Raw genomic sequence first — 21,590 nt, forward strand, 5'->3', positions numbered from 1 at the left:
ATTCTAGCAGAACTAGAGATGCTCAACTAGCCAGAGTCTCGATCTATAAAGGTAGGGTATCTTTTTACTAATCTCTATACTTGATTGAAATACCTTCTGTTGTTGTTCATTTTGTTGTACCCTGATCCCCAGTCTTCTATCAGAGCAAGGTAAACGCAACGAGACATCTAATTCAAGGTGCTTTTATGGCATTGTCCGCCACGGCTAGCGCAACTGCTCGTTCCTCATCGGCAGGGCTAGAGGAGCGTGCATCGGCCTCGTACGCTATTGACGGCTTCTTCAGCGAGGGATGCACCGAAGATAGAATGACAGTGCGCAAGGAATGGCGACATCTGACCGGACCACAACACCAAGCCTTCCTCGACGCTCTTCAGTGTCTGATGGAGAAACCTGCACAGTCCGGGCTGACTGCAACAACAAGCCGCTTTAGTGATTTGCAGGCTCTACATCGGGGTATGACGAATACAGCGTATGCAGATATAATCCACCACGTGGTAGGTCTATGACTCGTCTCTTCGCTCCCACCAGCCAGCCAGCGCAAGATGTTGATATCACGGAACTCATATGAATAGGGTCAATTCCTTCCTTGGCACTGCTACTACATGCACATCTACGAGACGCTCCTCCGCGACGAATGCGGCTATACCGGCTCCATTCCCTGGTAGAACGAGCAGCTCGACGCCGATAGCGGGAATATGTGGCAGTCGCCCATGTGGGGGGCTGATGCATTCGGGGGTAACGGGACAGGTTCAGACATAAGCGTCACGGATGGCCGGTTTGCCAACATGACCCTCCATATCGGTCCTGGAGACGAGGATACCGAGTACTGCTTGCGTCGGGCTTGGGACAACGAGAACGCCATTGCCAACGCTAACAGTACCATGCTATATATGTGCAATTCGTATAACACTTACTTACTCGCCATGGTGGGATTGCATCTCGAATATCCCGCACAAGGGGGTTCATACCTATATCGGGGGTGTGGTGAGTCTTCTGTGCCCTAGGCCTGTGTTCCTGTCACCTATCTTGAACCAATTAGTTTAACAAGTGATCTGTCTCGGTTAGATGGCGGACATCAAGTCCTCCCCGGGCGACTCGGTTTTCTTCATGCACCACATGTACGTCGACCGGATCTGGTGGCTATGGCAGAAGCAGGACCCTATCAACCGGCTGTACGATATCAGCGGGCCGACGTTGAACCATACCGCGAATATAGAGCCCGCCGGTGGTTGGCAGAATGCGACTCTCCACTATGAGCTCTCTTCGTTTGGAATCATGCCGAATGTTACCATCGCAGAGGTTATGAGTACTCAGGGCGGGTATTTGTGTTATGGGTATGACTGATGGGAAGGGACGTGAAGGAAGTCAAGAGAAGCTAAAGGGCTATAATACTCTAAGTCATCCAGAGTATGGCAGACTCAATGGGTTGGTAGGTTATGTGAGTTTTCCTTTTCTTGCCATGCTAGCTCTATGCGCTAGTGGAGGAATGTGAATATACAATCACTACATGAACCCAGATTCACATTCCGTGACTGACTCTCTAATGCAGTGTGTTATAATGCCTAGCCATCAACCGTAATACTTCTGCGGCACTCCTGCAACGATTTCCTTGTCAGGGCTACCCACGATACCCGTACAAAACCTGTGGTCCTTGGCTATCCGAGCGCGCGCCCATTCTATCATTCAACCCGTCAGCCCAAGCTCCAGCAGGTAGATATAGCTGAATGGAGACACTCACCTTCAGCAGTAATACCCTCTAATGCCTTCACATAGCTCTTATCCAAAGAGATTCCCAACCTCTGTACCAACGGGCTCTAGCGGCCTCATCAGAACCTCGCCTCAGGCCTTGCAACTTAGATCAAACTGAAGCGATCTTGATCGACTTGGTCAACTGGCGGCCTGACGGCGCGATGGGTGGTACTCTTCAAGAACCCGCCAGGGTATTCCAGTGCATCCGCAATATTCACAATGATTTGACTGGGCCACTCCGTACATACCGCCACTCCCCGTCCGGCTACAGAACCTGCAACACGGCGATCGGCTGATGGAAAAGAAATTTTAATGCATTATAATCTGTGTGCCCTTAGCTCGGAGATTCCTCGCTTCCGAGTCCTCCTGTGCCGAGCGTAGGTGATAGACCATGTACCGGAGGTACTCAAGTCCCGGCTCCTCGTACCGGTGAACTGACGGACCGTCTAGGGAACGCATACTTCGCGGGGATGAAAGAAGAGCTCAACGTCACGGGAAACCAGTACCAGAGTTTCACTACCATGTGGACAATGTACGTCTTCCCTGTCGACAGTATAAATCCGACCAGGACTCTGACAAACGTATCCAGTGGCTACGTAATCTCTCAAATTCCGTCGCAAATGATCTGTACCCGCGGTACGGCGCTGCATCACACCTCCTTTTGACTCTTTGGTTCAGCTAGTGATAATCCATCTAGTCCGCCTCTTCATCTGGTGCCTCCCCTGGGAATGTCTCTGGGTTATATTAACCTTTTCCTCCGCTGCCGTCAAGACCCCGTACCAACTCTATGCCTGCCGCTTTCTCGTTGGGCTCGCGGGGGTACATTCTACCCGGCCGTGTACACGGTCCTGGGCGGGTGATATACGAAGCGCGCGCTCGCCAAACGGGCATATATATTCTTCGGGAGCGCATTTGTTGGGCGTATGTTCAGTGGGTATTTGGCACGTTCACCCATCTCTAATGTTCCAGAAGAGCGCTGCAACGCCCCAACGAGGCGGCAGTATCTTACACGTCAGACAGCAAGCGGCCCTCTACACGGGCATGAACGGCGTGCACGGGCTCAGTGGCTGGCGTTGGCTGTTCATAACGACGGGGTTATTACCTTTCCCATGGCAATCCGGGGATATCTCGCTCTGCTTGATCTGCCGTCAAATATGCGAGTTATGTGGCTGAGACCTGAAGAAAGGAACTCGCGTTGAGCCGAATGCGTCGGGCAGGGAGCCTCGAGGAACAGATCACATAAGGGAACGAAGAGGGTTCTCTCCAAATGGCACTTCTGGGTCTATACGGCCTACTATACGTGCGTCGTGCTTTCTTCCTTGATCCATATTCTCCCTTTGCGGTCTCTTACCCAGGAGAAATGCTAAGTTTCGAGTCGCCAGCTTCTTCATCTGCTCCGAGAACATCGGCAGCTACATGAACTTTTGGCTGAAGAGTCTGAACCGGTACTCTGTGTCCCAGATGAACACGTATCCCACCGTCACTAACGCGATCACGATCCTAACGAGTCTCCTCTACGGCTGGACGAGCGACCTTTTCCAGATTCGGTACCCGATCGTCTTTTTCTCGCTGACGGTCTGTTTCTTTGCGGCGATGAATCTCGCCATCTGGGATGGGGTGCCGTTTGGGCTGAAGTGGGCGAGTTAATATCTTACTGGGTATGTTAGGCCTTTTCCTGGATAGAACCTGTGCTGAGGGTAGTAGATTCGCGCAAGGTCCTGGTCCGGTTTTTTGGTACGTCCCTATGCTTACTTTCCCTGTAAATATACATGAAAAGTGGATATAATCATAGACGAGGGTCAATGAAGTCTGCGCGGGAGATAGTCCCGAGCGCAAGATTATCCTGGGGTCAACAAACTCGATCGCGTATGTCTTCCCCTTATATTCATCTTTTTTTAATATATTTCCTTTTCTTTTTCTTTTCTTTTTTTTTTTTTTTTTTTTGCGCGTAGCTAATGGGTTGTATTGTCAGATGCGCCCTCAACGCCTGGATCCCTTTAATCTCATACAACACAAACTACGCACCCATCCTAGTCGGTAACTCCCTAACAGTGGGGTTGATCGTCTGTGTAGTGGGCACGCTGGGTCTTGCTGTGTATCTACAGCGAAGGGACCGGCAACCGCAACAGACTCGAGTTGGAGGCGCAGAATCTGGAGCTAGGGCCAGCGTCAGCACGGCGATTTAACTTGAAACGAGGCTTATATGTCAGCATAGCTTGCTGGGCGGGCTAATCACGCTGCTGACTTTAAATCCTGCTTAGGCAGCACAATTTGTGTAGATATGCTAGATACGGGAGCCTTTCACCGGCCAATACCCGCATGCATATCTTGGAAAAAATGAAATATGCGTCTACGGCAGACGGCCAGCTATAGAAAGAGCTCCAGCTAAGTTCTTAGATATTGAAAAATTAGTACCCGACTGCATCGCCTGAACTCTGGCCCTTGTAGGAAACGATAGCGAGGAACAGTGTTAAACATGGTTGGGGTTCAGATAGACTATCACCAATTTCCTATTGCGCTGCCCGATTCTTGTATTAGCGCTTTATTTTCAATTCCACCTCAATCAGCACAGTCCCAACCAGCCATGAGGATAAAATAGCTGATCTAGACCCCTGCTTAAGCTCTAACTATACTCTACTTGGCTACTGTGGATCCACAGGCTGAGCCTCCCTATTTGTGGATTCTCGAACCTGAGCTGAACGAGGAACGAACAAAGAACGAAAGCGAAAACGAATGCGAAATCCATACGAGAATCTGTCTCAGTCCATCTAGGCAACCAGAGGACTAGGGCTTGGCGGGGGCGGTGCTATCCTCCCTATGCTGATGTTGTATAAAAGACAACAGATGTTTCACAGTTCAAGTTCTGCACACAGACAGGAACATAGTCCAGACGGTATGGCAACCGAGAACAACATCTACGGGTACAGTCCCTCTATCCCTGCGGCGGGTATCTTCATTGTCCTCTTCGGGATATCAACGGCGTACCACGTCTACCAGCTGATCAAAGCTCGAGCACTGTATTTCATCCCGTTCGTCATCGGTGGTATTTGTACGTCCTCTTGTCCCCTGCCCCTTTTGCGATACCTTCGCTTCAGCACTAAGTATCGGTTGCAGTCCAAATATTGGGCTACATCTTCCGAATTCTCGGTCACAACAGTCCAGATTCTGTTCCGCTATACGCGCTACAGACGGTTTTGATCCTCCTCGCCCCAGCCCTGTATGCGGCGAGCATATACATGGTCCTCGGCCGGTTGATCGTCCATTTGGCTGCTGAGCAGCATAGCCTTGTACGAGTGAACTGGATGACAAAGATCTTCGTGACGGGAGATGTTATCTCGTTCCTGATGCAGTGCGGAGGTATGTCCCTCCCCATTCTCCCTTGGAACTTTGAATGGATAGGATATAGTGGCTGAACGCCGGCGCTGATGTATGCAGGCGGCGGTCTAATGTCCAGCGATGATCATTCCACCGTTAGAGTTGGCGAGACAATAACAATCATCGGTCTGGCGGTGCAAGTTGTCTTTTTCGGGTTCTTCATCATCACAGCGATCGTCTTTCACATCCGTATAAATAAATCTCCAACCGTCATGTCTACCGAGACGAAAGGCCACTGGTGCGGGAACATAACAGCGCGCAATTGGGTCACATTGCTTTTGGCCATGTACGTGGTGTCTATACTAATCCTGGTGCGGTCCGTTTTTCGAATGGTCGAGTTCATCGATGGCTATGGCGGGTATATCATGAGCCACGAGGTGTTTATCTATATCTTTGATGCGGTTCTCATGGTTCTGGTGATGGCGATTCTGAATTTCTGGCATCCTTCGTTCGTTATTCGAGACGGGAAAAGGTCGACAGTAAGGGGAGATTTTGAGCAAGTGCCGTTGCAATAGACTCTTGTTTGTCTTTGCTAGTCCGGGTTCAGTGTCAACTTCAGTTATTTTCAGTAGATTAGAATTCCTATGCAGCCTTGCCTTACCATCTCGCTAATACTGTCGTATATCTTCATCCCCACTCTATCCCCGCGCCTTTATCTCCTCAGCCCTAAGGGCATCCCATAGATCAGGAAAGTCCCTGAATTTTAAGATCTCTCTCAAACCCCACTTCGAAACGACTCCCCGGGCCATAAGGCCTCTGTCGACCATCCACTGCGCAATCTGAAGCCGATTCGCGTCCAAAGGCAGGCCCCAACGGCAATAGAAATCCCCGGTATCCAAAGCCAGATGAAGAGCAGTTGGACCATGGCCGCTACCGCACCGTTCCTTTCCATTTTTAGTTTGTGCGTGTGCATCAACCCCCTTTTCTAAGAGCATTTTGACAATATCCGAGTTCCCGGCCATTGTTGCCAGGTGGAGAGGCTGGGCTTCGTAGGCATCCTTCCGGTACAAGCCAGTCGGTTTCACATTATCGTTGTTCCATTGCGAAGTCTCTGCGTGCACGTCGCTGCCGGCTTCTATCAGTATTTTGGCGGTATCAGTGTGGCCAAAGTAGCACGCTGCGTGGAGAGGGGTCCAGCCATATAAATCTGTCAGGTCTACGCTAGCGCCCTGGGTCAAGAGAAGCTCAACTAGACCGGAATGCCCCCTTTCTGCTGCATAGTACAGCAGTGGTTTCCCGTCACGCCACCATCCTGATAGCCGTGTGTTCGGGTCCATTCCATATGCCAGGAGATGTTGGGTCATTTGCAAGTTTCCGAGGATGACGGCCATTTCGAACATGCTCTGGCGTTGCCCGTACTCAGATGGAATTTCGACTGGTTGGGAGAGGATATTGAGCCAAAAAGCTATTGTCTCAGCATTTCCGGAAATCGCAGTCCTCAAAGGCAACAGTGCCTGCAGTGCGTCGGTCTTGAGATTTGCTCCTGCGTACTGGACAGCATATCGACCGTCTGCATCTACGATATCAGGACGTGCGCCGTGGGCCAATAAACTGGTAATGAGCGGCACATTCCCTCTTTCCGCGGCCAGATGCAATATCGTGCGCCCCTTGTCATTAACTCTGTCCAAGGCTCCTACTTTCTCAAGGCATACGCATACACGCGTGATGGGGTCAGAAATCTCTCCCAGTTTGCCGAGAATTCCGGTCCAATGACCCTCTCTAGGACGGGCTGCAGCAACATGAAGAATGTAATCCAAACACTTAGTATCACCATGTACAGCAGCAGTGATAATTGGATCAAAGCTAGTGCCTGAGGCGGAGAACACATCTGCGCCCATGTCTACTAGGTCTTTCAAAACATCAACTGGGCCTGCTGCTCTGGCTGCGACAGTAAGCGCGGTATCGCCGTTCTCAGACCGGAAATTAACATCTGCTCCGGCCAGTATGATCCTGCCCAGTATATGTCTAAACTGAGATAGGTCTTCGTTCACCCTCTTACTCTCTGACAGCCGATGCCGAAGGGCACCTAGAAGAGAATGGACCGCAGACGGACTGACCTGAGCACCATTATCAAGCAGAAGATCAACAGCGTTGGCCACAAAGTCTGCAATAGCAGCTGATGCTATAGGCCCAAGATCTAGACCATCAGGGATGCGAGCACCGAGATGGTAGAGCGTGATGGCGACTTCCCACCTATTCGCCCCTAGTGCTATATCCAACGGCGTAAGGCATTCGAGGCTATCTTTCTCGTCTGATGAGCTATTCTTTTGATCTTTCATGGCACTCATCCCACGATGTATAGGCATGTTCAGCATGCTGACAGAATCAGCACCCTGTCCGCCTCGGATAAGAACACGAGCAGTTTCCAATAAACTATTGTTTTCTTGGGCTTGATGAGTTCCGCGATATAAACTATGCATATGGCTCCCAAGACAGTGAATTGGCAGGCGGCCCTTCATATCACAAGCGTCTACTGGACAGCCAGAGCTCACCAAAAGTTCTATCAACGGCAGATACGGCCTCATCACAGCATAGTGTAAAGCCGTCATGCCCGAGTCATCCTTTGCGTCGGCCACCGCTCCGTGCGAAATGAGAAGCCGAGCCATTTGTAGAGAAAGTTCCGGATCGGACAGAAAGAGAAACCCACATGCTTGTATGAGAGGCGTCGCACCGACGTGAGTGGTGGCCGGACCACGTTCATACCGCGTGCGATAGGGGTCCCGCCGCAGTGGTACTCTTTGATTCACATCTGCTCCCCCGTCAATCAAGGCTGCTGTAGTTTCCAGAAACCCATTAAGAACAGCTTCATGCAGTGGAATCTTCCCATAAGAAGGCTTATTTGGGTCTGCGCCATTTTCCAGTAAGCAACGTACATATTCGGGATCAGACCGACAGGAAGCTGCAAAAAGCGCAGAGTCGACATCTGCCCCTGTTTTGGCGAGGATGCGCGCTGACGACAATTGCCCGTCTCTGATAGCAGACGTAAGAAGAGCCGTTTTCCATTCCGTCGCGTCCTCTCGATACGGCTCTGAATCATCCGCAAATGGTCCAGTGAATCTCGGAAGTCTGGATTCAAGTCCGTTGAACTCCTCACTCTTTGTCAGTGTTCTCCAAGGGTTTCCTGAGGCAGGCTGGTCAAACCGGGCATTGGCCCAGATTTCGTTGAACTGCGCATCCCCAACAATGCCCTTCGGTGTTTGAAGGTGTTGAGCTAGGAGGGTGAATATTTCCACATCCTGACTATCCGCAGCGACTTTGACGGGCTGGGCGCTTTCAGCGTAGGCGATGACATCTTGAATGCTCATCTTGAGCAGCTCTGTATCCTTAGCCTGTGACCGGGCGTGGTGCTCAAGCAGGATTTTCACGGCCTCCGGGTGGCGGCTGGACACAGCCCAGTGCAAGGCAGTCCATCCGTACGTACCTCGAGAGAGATGATTGACACCATGGTCTAGTAAAAGACTAATGATCTGGTCATTACCCTTGAACGCCGCCCAAAATAATGGAGTCCAGCCTTGTATATCACGTGCATTAACATCAGCCCCGTTTTCGACCAGTATGGCGGCGACATTGGCATGATTTCGAGAGCACGCCCAGTGAAGGGCTGTCCATTTATGAGTGTCTACTTCATAGACGCTCGCTCCATTGGTCAAAAGTATCTCTGTAGTATGTGCAAGCCCCCAGTAGGCTGCGACATGTAGTGTGCCCAGATCTGTTGGTATTGATTGCAGCATCTCCCCCCCTAAGGACACGTCGGAGAATTCTTGTCTATACTGCAGAACTTGAAAGGCCCCATTTCTGGTTTTACTATTGCGCAGCAACTTGGTTATAAGTCCCTCTAGCTGACATTCTTCATCCGGCCCTCGGATGTGCTGACCCCAGTATTTTGCCGAATAATCCAAGAACTCTAGAGACTCGAGACGTTTCAGCAATTCTGTGGATGTCATGCAGGGAGATATGTTGCTCATAATGAGGTATTGTAGACTGGTACGCGCAATGTCATGATCGCCCTCTTGTCCTAGAACGTTTCCGTTTCTGAAAAACTCATATGCAGTGGCGTGGACGAGCCCAACAGTGCTATCAACTCTATCCACAACGACCAGGCCATGACAGGCTCGGAGGAGGACGTCGGAGTTTGGCTTATTGTCAGGATCGAACTCCTCTCCCTCCTCCACAGAGAAGGCGCAGAGTATCTCTTTCAGCTTCAGGCGTCTTTTAGCATATGTAACCCAGCAAAGTAGTCGTCGAGCCAAGGAACTTCTTCCTTTAGATTGCGACTCTATGCGATTCATCGTTGCCTGGAATGCCTGATGGAGACTTGCATGCGGTTTACGAAGCGCCTTTCGTATCTGATTAATCGAGGCCAGATCAAGAATATCATCAAGGAGTAACCTAGTAAGGAGAAACCTGGATACATTAAAATCCGGAGTATGAGAGAATCGAGAGTAAGATGTACATACAGATTGCCGGAGCTCGAGGCGACGTCTTCTATCATCTTGTCCTCTTCCTCAACCTCGTCGGAGAAGTCGCTATCTCGGAAACGCGACTCGATGTACACTTTGAGGTCACCGGGGTTTGAATCAACTTCAAGATGCGTTGCCAATGTCATCTTCTTCCGAATGTGGGGTACATCTCGACTCATGATCAATAAATTGATGCCCGACGGGACGAGGTTCGTGATGTGCGACAGAAATGAAGTTGGTTCTCTCAATTCGTCAACCGCGTCTAGCACCAAGTATATTTGTCTCGTTGAGCCCGCCGTCGCAATCAGCTGCGTCACTTCGGCGGCCTGCTGAAGCCTGCCAGGATCCTTACATGACTCCTTCAATAGAGTTAACACTTCTGAACTGCCCTGCTCGATGATCTGACGCAGCAGATGATGGAGAATGTCAATGACCCGCTGCTCATCCTGGGATGAGAAGTCGCAAAAGAAGTATAGTACTAGATAATCCGGCGATGTGGGGGCCTCGAGTAAGTGGTCGATTACATGAGAGGCAAGGAAACTCTTTCCAACTCCAGGTACTCCGTAGCACCATAGAAAGCTTTTGGAGCCCTCTAACCATTGCCTGACTGAGCCCTTGCCCAGGAACCAGCTTCCTGTCCCAGGGCATGGCGACGGTCTCCGTCGTGCCGAGGCGTTTGGAGCAGGCAACCACGTCAGGAGAAGACTGCGATCTTGGTCCTCTTTTATAAGCGACACCTTATTATAAGTTGCAGTTCCAGTCGTGCTGTTATTGTTAGCTAGATGAATAAAACGGGATAGGGCTAGCGTACAGGATGCAAGAAGATAGGAAATCGACGAAAAGCGACCGGTATCTGGTAAGCATATCAATATGCGCCCGCCATTCTCGTTCATGAAGCGGTTGCAGGAACCGTGATCGGCGTTTTTGTAGGTCAAAATACAGACCAGAGAGAGCCCGGTAGCAGTCCATCACGGTGTCCGCGCTTAGTGACGAAGGCCGATCCGGTAACAAACCGGTGATCTCTACATCCTGAACCGCCTGTTCCACGCGGAAAAGCACCTCCATGAGAGCTGAGACTTCCTGCAAGTACTCCTTCTGGGTCCGTGGTGCGTTCTTCACATCCCGGGCATACTTGTAGCTAAGCTGAGCAACCTCGGCTGCTACCTGGATGACTGCAGCGATGTTGACGACCAGACCCAATGCTTCCGCCATTGCGCTTTGAAATCGAGTCGGTTGTCTAACGCTGGCATTTATCAGCACCTTATAATGCCCCTAAAGAGGAAATTGAGCGACACCATACCTCGGGGTTGACACCAACTTCGCAACAGACTGGCAGCGGCCAATGCTTATCCTTGATACTTGGCCCGCTAAATGAAAGTCGTGTGTTCTCTAGCCATGCAGCTGGCCTTGACGCCGGAGTGAGAAAAGAGCAAAGAACATGGCGGGGTAAAGTACGAAGGAATATTGGGGTTTGGTTTGGTTTGGTTTGGTTTTATTATTTAACGTCACTCGGCGGATCACGGGGCCCACGTGATCTGCGGCCTCCCAGGGGGCATCTGGACGTGCTGTCTAAACAGAACTCCCTAAAACTAGCTAGATACAGGTTTGAAGCAGCAACTATGGACAATATATGTTGGAAATGAGCGGAAGAAGCATCCGGCGCTACCCTGGCCTGGTCTTCGAGGGCAGATGCCCGTTTTGACTACCTATAGATTGGGGGGAGGGGCCGTACCCTTTATCCAGGTAGATGTGTGGACTGTCGCACTATCAAGCGCTCCGGCGGGCCCAGTTCGGGCATATATCCTTGAAGAAGGATGATTCTTGCACGATGCGGCTGAATTCTTCAGCCCCGGCAGCTGTACTTAAGAGCCAGTCTATTGTTTTTGACGGGCCGTCCCTTATGCATCTCCATCTATCTTTCCAGCGCTTTCTGGTGTATGGGCAGAAGAAGAAGTGTACTGGGGTCTTGGTCTTGCCACAAGAGCAGCTCTCCAGGTAGTCTGAGTGGTTGAAGCGCTGGTGGTATGCCGTAAAGTCTCCGTGGCCTGTACGGGCGGCGACGAGTCGGCCAAGTACCCAACGGGGAAGCTTGTGCTCGCGGGTGCGGCTTTCCTTTGTATGGGGTCTGATATCCAGGGTCTTGTAGGCTTGGGGTGCCTTACTAGCATATGCTGTATATGCCTCTGTACGAAGCCACTGTTTTGCCTCCCGTCGTAGGTATGCAGGGGATGGGGGGATGTTAGGGCTGTATATAGAGGACCCAAGCTTTGCAAGCTTGTCTGCCAGCTCGTTCCCAGCAATCCCAGAATGGCCTGGGATCCAGCGGACTTGAAGGGGCTTCCTGTGGCCTGGTTAGGATTGAGGGAGCTTCCAACCACTGGGTAGCAAGCTGGCCGAAGGACTCTGACAGTCCATGCCTATGCGGAGTTGGCCTATAGCTTGCTAGCAGGGAGGCTGCTGCTAGGTTGTCTAGGAGGATAACTAGCTGGGTAGAGTAACCCACACATGGTTGTCCCAGGGCTGCGCGTAGGCCTTCTACAGCGCCCATGATTTCTGCATCATAGACCTCTGTCCTGGGGCCCGCGGGGCCATGTCCCTTGGTCACCAGGATAGGGCCAAAGTAGATTGCATAGCCATATCCTGCCCCTTGGCCAGTTCGCGAGCCGTCTGAGTATACTGATATCTGTAATGGGGCGGGGCTATAGTCTTTGTTGTCTGTTGGAAGCATGCGTAGGGGAGGGAGAGGCAGCCCTATTATGGTGCGCTCTGGCAGGGGGCTAAGGAGGAGCTGGAGGATCCTTTTAAGCCTGGTCTTGGGCCTGCTTGTGGTGGCCTCTGCAGCTATTTGGGCAATTGGGTGTTTAATATCAAGGCTCATGTATCTCACTGCTGCCCTTCGGAGGATGCTGTTGAATAGAGCCTCTGGGTCTGGTAGGTCTGCTTCGCGGAGCAGAGCTGCAGTAGGGGTGGTCTTGTAGGCTGGGATAATAGCCAGGGCTGCTGTACGGAAGAGAGAGAGCAGGGAGTTAACAACCCATTGTTGTCTTTTTCCTGTATAGAAGACTTCTGCCCCGTACAGAGCTGTTGGGAGAACACACTGTATAACTGCTGCGCGCATGGAGGCCACTGGACAGCCACGCTGGGTATTGCTAAGTCTCTTTAGGTGCTGGGCGAGTTGTTTCCCGCGGCTAAAGACCCAGTTAATGTGGGCTTTAAAAGTAAGCTTTGTATCCAGAAGAACTCCTAACCAACGTGTATATAGGGATGGTGTAATCTCCCCTATACCAGGTAGAGTGACTATAGGGAAATGCTGCTGCTGCTTTTTAGAGAAGTGTTGTATCTCTGTTTTCTCTATTGAGAAAGGGAGGCCTGTCTCTGTCCCTAGGACAGTAATTTGCTTGTAGGCCTCTACCAGTTGTTGTGAGCTCTCTTCCAGGGTATTCCCAGTTAGTAATATACCCATGTCATCTGCATAGCAGAAGGAGCTCTCTAGGGTAGAGATTATTCTTGCTGCATATAGTAGGAAGAGTATTGGGGATAGGGGGGATCCCTGGGGGAGTCCACCTTTGATTGGTGCTGTAGCGGTGCTTTCTTTGATATGAACAGATACAGAACGGCCAGTAAGCCAGTCCTCAAGTAGCTGGAGTAAGCCTTTATGCCATCCTTGCAGGCGTAGGTGAGAAAGGAGCCGTTGGTGTATGACAGCATCAAATGCCCCTTTCACGTCTAGTAGGAGTAATGAAGCATCCTTTCCCTGTTGAAAGGCCTCCTCTACCCTGTGTACAAGGACCTGGACCAGGTCAATGGCAGACCGTCCTGGCAAGGCCCCAAAGTGGCAGGGGGCTAGCAGGTCTGCCTGAATTGCTCTTACAGCCATCTGCTGTGCTAGAAGGCGCTCGAGGCCTTTTCCTAGGGTAGAGAGGAGGCTAATTGGCCGCCAAGTGTTGAGTTGGGTATAGTCCCTCTTTCCTGGTTTTGGTAACATTATTATCTTTGCTGACTTCAGGCTTAGTGGAAAGCAGCCTTCCTCTATACACCTGTAGTATAGTTGTGTGATTGTGTCTCCTAGGACAGGCCAAAGCTCCCTCCAAGCAGTGGTGGCAAGTCCGTCCTCCCCGGGGGCAGACGGGGGTGGGGCACAGAGAGCGGCCCAGCAGTGTTCTTTTGTTGGCAGGTGTACTGGGCCCAGGGGCTTGTTTGGGGGTCCCTCTTCTGTTTGATTTGGAAGCAGGGCCCCCTTCTCTAGGAGGTGACTGAGGAAGGCATTTGCTTTGCCCTGCGGGGGTAGAGACCTGAGCCCCCTTGTACATTCAGGGGAGGGGCAGCAAGCTGGTCTGGATGTCTAATCCATTTAGCAAGTTTGAATGCGTCTGTAGGTGCTGTGGCTTGTTCGATCTGCTGCTTCCAGTATTCAGCCTTTGCCCGTACGATGGCCTTCCGGAGTTGTTTATAGTCGGGGTTTTGTTGATATCTTGTTTGGTGTAGTATGTCTGTTAGTTCTGGAGTCCACCATGGGGTCCTGGGGAGTCTGCGAGTATTGTATCTTGATGCGCCTTGAATTGCTAGCTGGGATATCTGGACCAGTTGCTCGGCTAGTAGGTTAATTGGTAGGGTTGGGTCAGGCGGGCTTGCCAGGGTTCTGGCTTTCTCCCAGTTGGTAGAGCCAAGCTTGTGAATAGGAGAAGGCTCGTCTTGCTCCAGTATTATTCCAATTGTTGCATGGTCGCTTGGAGTCTTTAGATGGTCTTCCACTAGGGCCCTTAGTGGTATGTTAGAGAAGACTAGGTCTAGGGTATTTGGTCCACGGGTAGGGGTGCCTGGCTCGAGGCGAAGTTCCAGCTCGTGGGCATCAAGCCAGTCTAATAGTCCTGTTGCGCCAGGTGTGACAGCATGAGACTCAGTATCTGGCTGCCAGAATGGGTGCCGGGTATTGAAGTCTCCTGCTAGGATGGTGATCTCTGGTGGGGTATATCCTAGGAGTGTGGAAAGTGTAGAGGGTGTTGAGCCAGCACCAGCAGGGGCAACTGGGTCATTAGGGGGCCGATAAACATTGATAATAGTAAGGCCTGCCGTGTAGATTGTGGTGATATCCGGAGAGATAGGTTCCGGGAGGGAATGGGCTGGGAGATCCCTTCGTACCATATGTTAGAGTTCTGGGCCTGGCAGTCCATCGGGTTGGGGGACTGAACAGCTGATATCGTGGGTGGGTCTTGGTTAGGTGTTTTGCTGTATTTGTCCAAGGTTCTTGGACAAGGATGATATCTGCTTCAAAGGAGAGTAGCAGGTCATGTGCAGCGCCCCCCCTTCCTACATTGGCTTGTAGAATTTTCATAGTTCAGGGGAGGGCAGGGTTTGGTTTAAGAGCTCCTGGGTGAGCTGTCTTGTAGGCTGGCTTGTAGTTTGGGTACTGTCTGCTTGTTGTTTAGAACTTTCAGCTTTCTTCTGTTCCTGTTGGAAGGCAAGCCGGCCAGCCTTGCGGATAGCAGCTAGAGCATCCTTCGAGAGGCGGGTAATAATGTTCCTCTGGACATGGGGTCTGGCTGGGCATTTTGGGAAGTCTGCTGCATGTGGGCCGCAGCAGTTGATACACTGTACATGGCAGTTATGATCTTGTTTTGAGGATCCGCAGGAGATGCATCGGTCACTAGAGCGGCAGGCCCTTGTATCGTGGAAGCGGTAGCATCGGGTGCATTGCAAAGGCCTTTGCTTGGGGCGAGTGGGCCTTGATAGGCCAGACAAGCCAAAGAGTTGCAGGGGGTGTTGTAGCTTTTTTGGAAAGGCTATGACTGCTGTGATAGAGTCCCTCTCTACTGGGTGTTTTGAGAGCTTGGCCATGAGAGGCTTAATGCCAGTAATGCGCTCTGCTTCCATGCTAATGTCTGCAATTGTTGTATCTATCCATCCATCTAGGGACCAGAGTTGTTTTGGGATCCGGGAGACAATAACCTGGTGGTACTCTGTTGGAATTTCAAAGTACCCATCCCCAGCTAGGCTTGCAGCCTTCTCTGATAGTAGGAAAGCCTTGCCCTGTTCTGTTGTAGTGATTGCATACCCGGTTGATATTACTTGTACCTGTGTGATCCCGTCCGGAACCTTCCCAGCAAGGGTGACCCGGATGCCATGTGGTCCAATAGCTCGGAGGCTGGAGGAGGCCGGGAGGCGGAGGAAGATGCGGTGGTCAGTCTTGTTTGACTGCTTCAGCCTTCGTTGTGCTGTTTGCTTGGCTTGCATATGGTGTTCAGGGGCAATAGTTTGCCAGTTCCCCTGGCCAGTTCTTGGAGCTGTTAGGGATGCCCAGGTTGTAGGCTGCGAGGTTTGCCTGTTCAGGGGGCTTTTGGAAGCTTCAGGAGTGGGAGGATGGTTTGGCTGTTCCATCTGTCTGGGTGGCTGTGGGGGTGCAACCACAGGCATCTGAGAAATCTGCTGAGGGGAGTCCTGCTTTGCAAGGGTGACGAATCTGGCTGCAAGCTCCCGGGCCAGGTCTCTTGGGCGGCCCTGTAGGGAGGAGACAGTTAGATCTAGAGCTTTGGCAAGGGAGGTCATGGCTAGTTTCCAATCATGAAGAAGGGCTAGCTGGTCGTCTGCTACCATGCCGACCTGTTCGCAGATCGACGGGGCTTGCGGCGTATGGGATACAGGGACTGGAGCTGCAGTGGGAGTCTTCTGCGGGGAGAATAAGGCCCTTCTCTTCAGGGAGTTCCGGGGTAGGGGGGTCGGGGTGGTAGGTCCTGAGGGGGGGTCAGAGTTTTCACCCAGGAGCGGAGTCGCCGGACGGGTTCCGCCTGGGGGGGAGATATCCACCTCCATGGGGTGGAGGGGATGAGCAATGAGCCAAGTGTAAGAGATCAGTTATTAGAGCAGTAGGGGTGCTGTTTTCCCCTCGTCGTGTCGCTGTGATGCCTGCCATTCGAAGGAATATTGGGGCTTAGCCGGCAGGGAGATGCTGGCAGTCAATTATCACGTGAGCGCGCATAATACTGCAGCCGTCTGGATACCCTCCAGAGGATGCTCAAAGAATACAAAGGCCCTTTCAAGGGTACCTATGTGATGGCGCATGTTATTACTTGCATTATTGTCAATGCGTTGCGCCCTAGCCAGGTATGGACTGCCCAAGCCCCTTTTGCCCTAATTTGGTCCACTGGTGTTCAGATGAACCTCAGATAGAATCTAATATTGAATACTCCCAACTATGAGCGATTCAACGCAGCGTTTGCTATTAATGAATGACTTGATTCGCCGACACCAACTGGCTGAGCATAAAAGAAGGAACCTACCAGGACAAGCGAGGACACTGTCATATATAGTTTCCGCAGATTTGTGGAGTATATAGTTCCCTACTGAGTACTACTACTAGCAACGATAGTTTTTTTCGTCAACTGCCTAAGAATATACTTTCTTGGTACAAGCCCTAATCTGAAGACCGGGAAGTAAAGTAAATATATGAGGACCAATCTAAGCATATTATTAGTGGAGAGGACCAAAGAGCTGGAACCACATGTAGAGTCAGATAACAAGAGTTGAAACATTCCTAGAATGAGGAGCAGGTAGTGTACACTCAAGAAACTGCATGTAGATATGACAATGCGGATTTTAGTCGGGGTGTGACGATACCTAGGCTTTCACATTTGTTGTAGAAGCGCTAGCCTGGAAAGCGGGGAGTTTGCCAAGGCTTCACTCGTATATATTCGTGCAGGATTTAGTACCAAGTATATATTGTATAAAATCTCCATGAGTAAACAAATCCAGCAGTCCATAATAATAGGTATTTCATGCCCTTACAAACCCAGGTCATCACCTTCAGATAACATTCATATATCGAATTTTCCAGCCTACGCTAAGCCCTTCAACTCAGTCTCATGCACACTCCTCCGTCGCTTCGTCTGCTCAGCAAAGACTTTCCTGAAGTTTCCTCGGGCCAAGTTCCCACACGTCTCTTTAACACCTGCCCAGTTCTCACGCACAATATCCATGGTGGGCCTCGAAAACACCTCCTCAATCTCCTCAAGCGTTTTGTCTTTGGTCTCGGGCATAAAGAACACCTGATACACCCAGCCGACGGCCGCAATGCCACCGTAGAATCCCAGACTCAGACCCGTCTTGCCCATGGCTTCTTGCATGGCCGTGAAGTTGTATGTCACGATGAAGGACATAAGGAAGAGGAGGGCGTCAGAGGTTGTCATCCCGTAGCTGCGGAGGTATGTTGGGTATACTTCCGATGGAACGACCCAGGTGAGACAGGCGTAGCAGCCGAAAAATCCCTGGTAGACGATGAGACCGGTAAGATAGAGGGCTTCGACGGTCATAAGGTCCGTCTTGAGGTCGACCTGATAACTAGCGCCAATGAGAACAAGACCGATGAAGAATCCGGGGAGCGTAACAATGGCCCAAAAGCGGCGGCCGAAAGACTCCATGAGGAAAATGGCGGGGATCGTTCCGAGCAACAAGGAGCCGCCACCAACGAGGGACATATAGTTTGCATTTTCCTCGTTGAAACCGATTTGGTTCATAAGCACACTCATGTAGTACATGATGGCATTGATACCCGTCATCTGCCCAAGGATAATCATGATATTGGCGTAAATGAGGGAGCGGCGGGCGCGCGGGACGCTGTAGACATGTCAGTATGGTGCGAATCAGGACGGTTATGGTGGGCGGAAAGAGCGCCAAGGGCCGACGGAGGTGCTTACGTGAAGAAATCCATCCAGGGGAAGCGCTTGTTGTGGGCGCCTTCATGGACCTCATTCTCTTCCTGACGGACGGAAGCCGTCATGACGAAGAACTCGTCGCGGGCTTCAACGGTCTGAATACCGCGAATCCGCTTCCAGACTTTGTATGCGTCGAGGGTTTTGCCTTGATGGACGAGGAAACGGGGACTCTCGGGGAGAAAGAGCATTCTACGAGACAAGGGGTCAGCAAGACTTCGTATGAATTTGCAGATATGGTTCGACGTACCCAACAAACATGATAGTAGAGAAGACAAGCGATGAGCCAAGGATATACCGCCAGTTACCAGGAACGCGCAGGAACATGGCAGAGATGGCATATCCGAGGACCTCTCCGAGCGCGATGTTGAACTGGTACAGCGAAACCAGATTACCGCGAATGCGGCGCTCGACGGTCTCCGCAACATAGACGGGGACAGTACCGCCCTCGAGACCGACACCGACGCCGAGGATAACACGAGCAGCGACCATCATGCCTAGGTAAGCCCCGTCAGCCAGCCGTCATATAGGACCAGAGATGAAAATCAAACCCACCATAGTTAATTGACCCCGCCTCGAGCGCAGCACCAATAGTATATAGAATCAACGAGATAATAATCGACCATTTTCGTCCAAGGTACTCGTTGCAAGGCGACAGAATCAAAGCACCACCAACAGCGCCCAGCGGCATCCCTGAGTTGACCAGACTGTTCTGCCTTGCATCCAAGTGCAGGTCTTTAGGAAGGTACAAGTTCGCTCCGGAAATGGTACTCTGGTCGATGCCTGAAAGCAGACCACCCATACTGGCGAAGGCAACAAGTAACCAGGTGAAGTGTTTAGGGTCCTTGAACTGGATCTGGAAGAAGCCAGTCTCGAGGCCGCCGGTGGCCTCGAGCTTTTGCTCCATCTCGTCAATGAAGGCGTCGGCATCTTGGGCACGCTCGCGCACGACTTCGAGAGCCTCGAGTTCTGTCTTCTCGGGCTCAGCCATGTCGGCTAGCTAACCGGTGTGAGTATGCGAAGAAATCTGGTTAGGCTGAGAGAAAAATAAGAGAAAATCGAAAAGAAAAAAAAATTGTATGGCGAGACAGGAGTAGAAGAAGAGCGGGGGCGAATAGTGTGGTACAGCGAACAATCCCATGTATTTATGCCCGGCCATCAACACCATCACTCGTCAGTCAGCACGCATCACTGCAGTCCCAGGTCAGGCCAGACGCCGTCTCAGGCACGTTGTTATCGGCCCACGTCGTGTGGGCGATTCCAAGGTCACAGGCGGCAGCTTCGAAAAACGACTCGAATCCTCAGGTCCCATCGCCCAACGGTGAATGGTCAGAAACGCCTGGAACATACTTTACTAGCTCAAGCGCGCCGGAATTCTTGACAAAATTGGCGAAGGCTTGGTGGACTAGCGCGAGGATCTTAACCAAATACAAGCACCCTCGGAATTCGTCCGCGCGGAGATTAGGGCCCCGGACTGGTCGAACCGGACAGGGCCATATGCTGACTGTGCGGGGACGTCGTCGGCTCAACATGGGCAAGATTGACATTCCAGAATTTCGACGATGCACGAAAGGCTTGAATGACTGGTGACAGCGAATCTAGAGGATGTGCTAAGTTTGCGCTGTTCAATATACGGGCTGCCAATAGACGAGGCGGCATTGTAGTGTTGGACTTCCGGGGCTCCGCAATCAATGACTCGGACCGAAATACGGAGAAATCCGGAGACTTGGCGGGGACCGGCGAAGAGATTTCTCTGCTCGGCTGCTGACCTCAGGCCGCCTGCGGCCGCGCTGGCGCTGCGCCGGCCCGGTCTTTCATCGGCTCTTGCCCCAAGACCACGGGATTCGCTTACGTTTAGAATTCCGCAAATTCCAAGAATGTTCGTCGACATGTCATTCGAGGAATGGCATGAACGGACATTAACCTGGTGACGTCTCACCACGAACTCCAGCATGGCTCATTCACCCTGCTTGTCGAATCCATCTCCAGACCGCAGCACGCGACAAGCAACACGCGACAAGGTCCGGGGGCAGAACCCCATGGTGTATGTGGATCTCGTGCATGAGCGTGGGCAAGTTATTCCACTTCATTTCCACTTTCGTAGTGTCTTGACGATGAGATCGCTCACTTGTTTCAGCCACCCGAAGTTCTGCCGCCAAAAGGGATATTTCTGGGCTGTCAGTCCATTCTCAGGTCGGTTGTCGGCCGACGTTGTTGCAAGCTTATATATTGTTTATGGTTGTTTATGATTGCAGAGTAATGGCGGCTCAAGGAGTGGCTCCGTTATTTGTTTGTCAAAGGTTGTTACTAACTCTCGAGTCTGCTCGGCCGCGCAGCCCGGTCTTTGTTAGCCTGGCGGCTAATCGGTCTCCCGATCTCACTTGTTGACTGGGGCTCGTGATGTCGTAGGGATCCGGCAGGACCTTCCCGTCCTTGAGCGTCACGCCAAGGACAAGAACGTCGTGGATTGAGGTGCTGTATAGCACTTCCTTGCCCAGTAAAACTGTATACGCCAGAAACCTTGGCTCTTGATGCCCTCTAATGCCCTCTTGATGTCGGCTCGATCTATTCACGAATAAGCCAAGAGCGCGTCGTCCCGACATTCACTAGGGGTTTGCCGTACAATGCATTTTCGGGCTCTTCAGAGGGCTTGCATAGATCATATGGCATAACCAGATAATCAACTCACAGATTGCTCGGAGTAAACAGATTACTCAGTAAAACCGCAATCGCAGAACAAGAGCAAGGGTGTCTATTTCAGCCTCGAACATCATCATCATCATCATCATCATCATCATCATCATCATCATCATCATCATCATCATCATCATCATCATCATCATCATCATCATCATCATCATCACCACCACCACCACAAAGCCTTCTCAGCTTTAACGCCGTATTCTAAATAGAGCAGGGGATGCCCCACCCAGGACAACCAACATCAACCGGCTAGCTAGGTAGCATGAGTATGCATCCAGCTCAACCCGGTTTCATCGGCTCGCCGAGTGTTGGGATGGTATCGCGGTGTCACCAAGCTTTCGCGGCCCGTGCCTGGCCAAGTCGGGAGCCAAGGGAAGTGTGATGGGCGCGTGATTTCTTGGTTTGGAGACGGGACAAGACTCACTTTAGACTAGTTGGTACGTAGGTGGCGTCCATGCCCAGGCCAGCCCGCTTTCGCTTCAAGTGGGATGTGCGGTACCATGTTAAGCACTGCGATTAGACGTTGCGATTGACAGCTGCAGATTCTCCGCGTAGGAAACTTATTGACAACAGCACAGGATGACGGTCTGCAATAAGCGCA

General features: G+C 51.5%; 6 protein-coding genes across 6 annotated transcripts, besides 1 other annotated feature; 2 read left to right on the forward strand and 4 right to left on the reverse strand.

Annotated features, from left to right (window-relative positions):
* Positions 1 to 21,590: part of a sequence feature (contig 1.49 342..206454(-1)) that runs on past both edges of the window.
* On the forward strand, positions 186 to 3,981 carry ANIA_02799 (uncharacterized protein; the record flags this gene model as incomplete). The annotated part of the gene is made up of 10 exons (XM_655311.1): positions 186 to 494; positions 666 to 926; positions 1,066 to 1,334; positions 1,407 to 1,429; positions 1,774 to 1,940; positions 2,088 to 2,281; positions 3,105 to 3,324; positions 3,454 to 3,483; positions 3,542 to 3,615; positions 3,855 to 3,981. 10 exons carry the CDS (start codon positions 186 to 188, stop codon positions 3,979 to 3,981), a joined length of 1,674 nt encoding a protein of 557 aa, XP_660403.1.
* ANIA_02798 (uncharacterized protein) lies at positions 4,645 to 5,162 on the forward strand (the record flags this gene model as incomplete). Its single annotated transcript, XM_655310.1, has 3 exons — positions 4,645 to 4,798; positions 4,864 to 5,106; positions 5,149 to 5,162. 3 exons carry the CDS (start codon positions 4,645 to 4,647, stop codon positions 5,160 to 5,162), a joined length of 411 nt encoding a protein of 136 aa, XP_660402.1.
* Positions 5,763 to 10,796, reverse strand: ANIA_02797 (uncharacterized protein; the record flags this gene model as incomplete). Its single annotated transcript, XM_655309.1, has 3 exons — positions 5,763 to 9,333; positions 9,582 to 10,349; positions 10,396 to 10,796. The coding sequence occupies 3 exons, from the start codon at positions 10,794 to 10,796 to the stop codon at positions 5,763 to 5,765; spliced, it is 4,740 nt and encodes a 1,579-aa protein (XP_660401.1).
* On the reverse strand, positions 11,352 to 13,569 carry ANIA_02796 (uncharacterized protein; the record flags this gene model as incomplete). Its single annotated transcript, XM_655308.1, has 2 exons — positions 11,352 to 11,932; positions 12,090 to 13,569. 2 exons carry the CDS (start codon positions 13,567 to 13,569, stop codon positions 11,352 to 11,354), a joined length of 2,061 nt encoding a protein of 686 aa, XP_660400.1.
* ANIA_02795 (uncharacterized protein) lies at positions 13,827 to 16,391 on the reverse strand (the record flags this gene model as incomplete). The annotated part of the gene is made up of 2 exons (XM_655307.1): positions 13,827 to 14,704; positions 14,993 to 16,391. The coding sequence occupies 2 exons, from the start codon at positions 16,389 to 16,391 to the stop codon at positions 13,827 to 13,829; spliced, it is 2,277 nt and encodes a 758-aa protein (XP_660399.1).
* Positions 17,414 to 19,316, reverse strand: ANIA_02794 (putative MFS sugar transporter; the record flags this gene model as incomplete). The annotated part of the gene is made up of 3 exons (XM_050612639.1): positions 18,537 to 19,316; positions 18,272 to 18,478; positions 17,414 to 18,191 (listed from the first exon to the last, which is right to left on the reverse strand). Exons 1-3 carry the CDS (start codon positions 18,779 to 18,781, stop codon positions 17,414 to 17,416), a joined length of 1,230 nt encoding a protein of 409 aa, XP_050468539.1. The 5' UTR covers positions 18,782 to 19,316.

This window comes from Aspergillus nidulans, chromosome VI (genome assembly GCF_000011425.1).
Source record: "Aspergillus nidulans FGSC A4 chromosome VI".
NCBI classification, from domain to species: Eukaryota; Fungi; Ascomycota; class Eurotiomycetes; order Eurotiales; family Aspergillaceae; genus Aspergillus; species Aspergillus nidulans.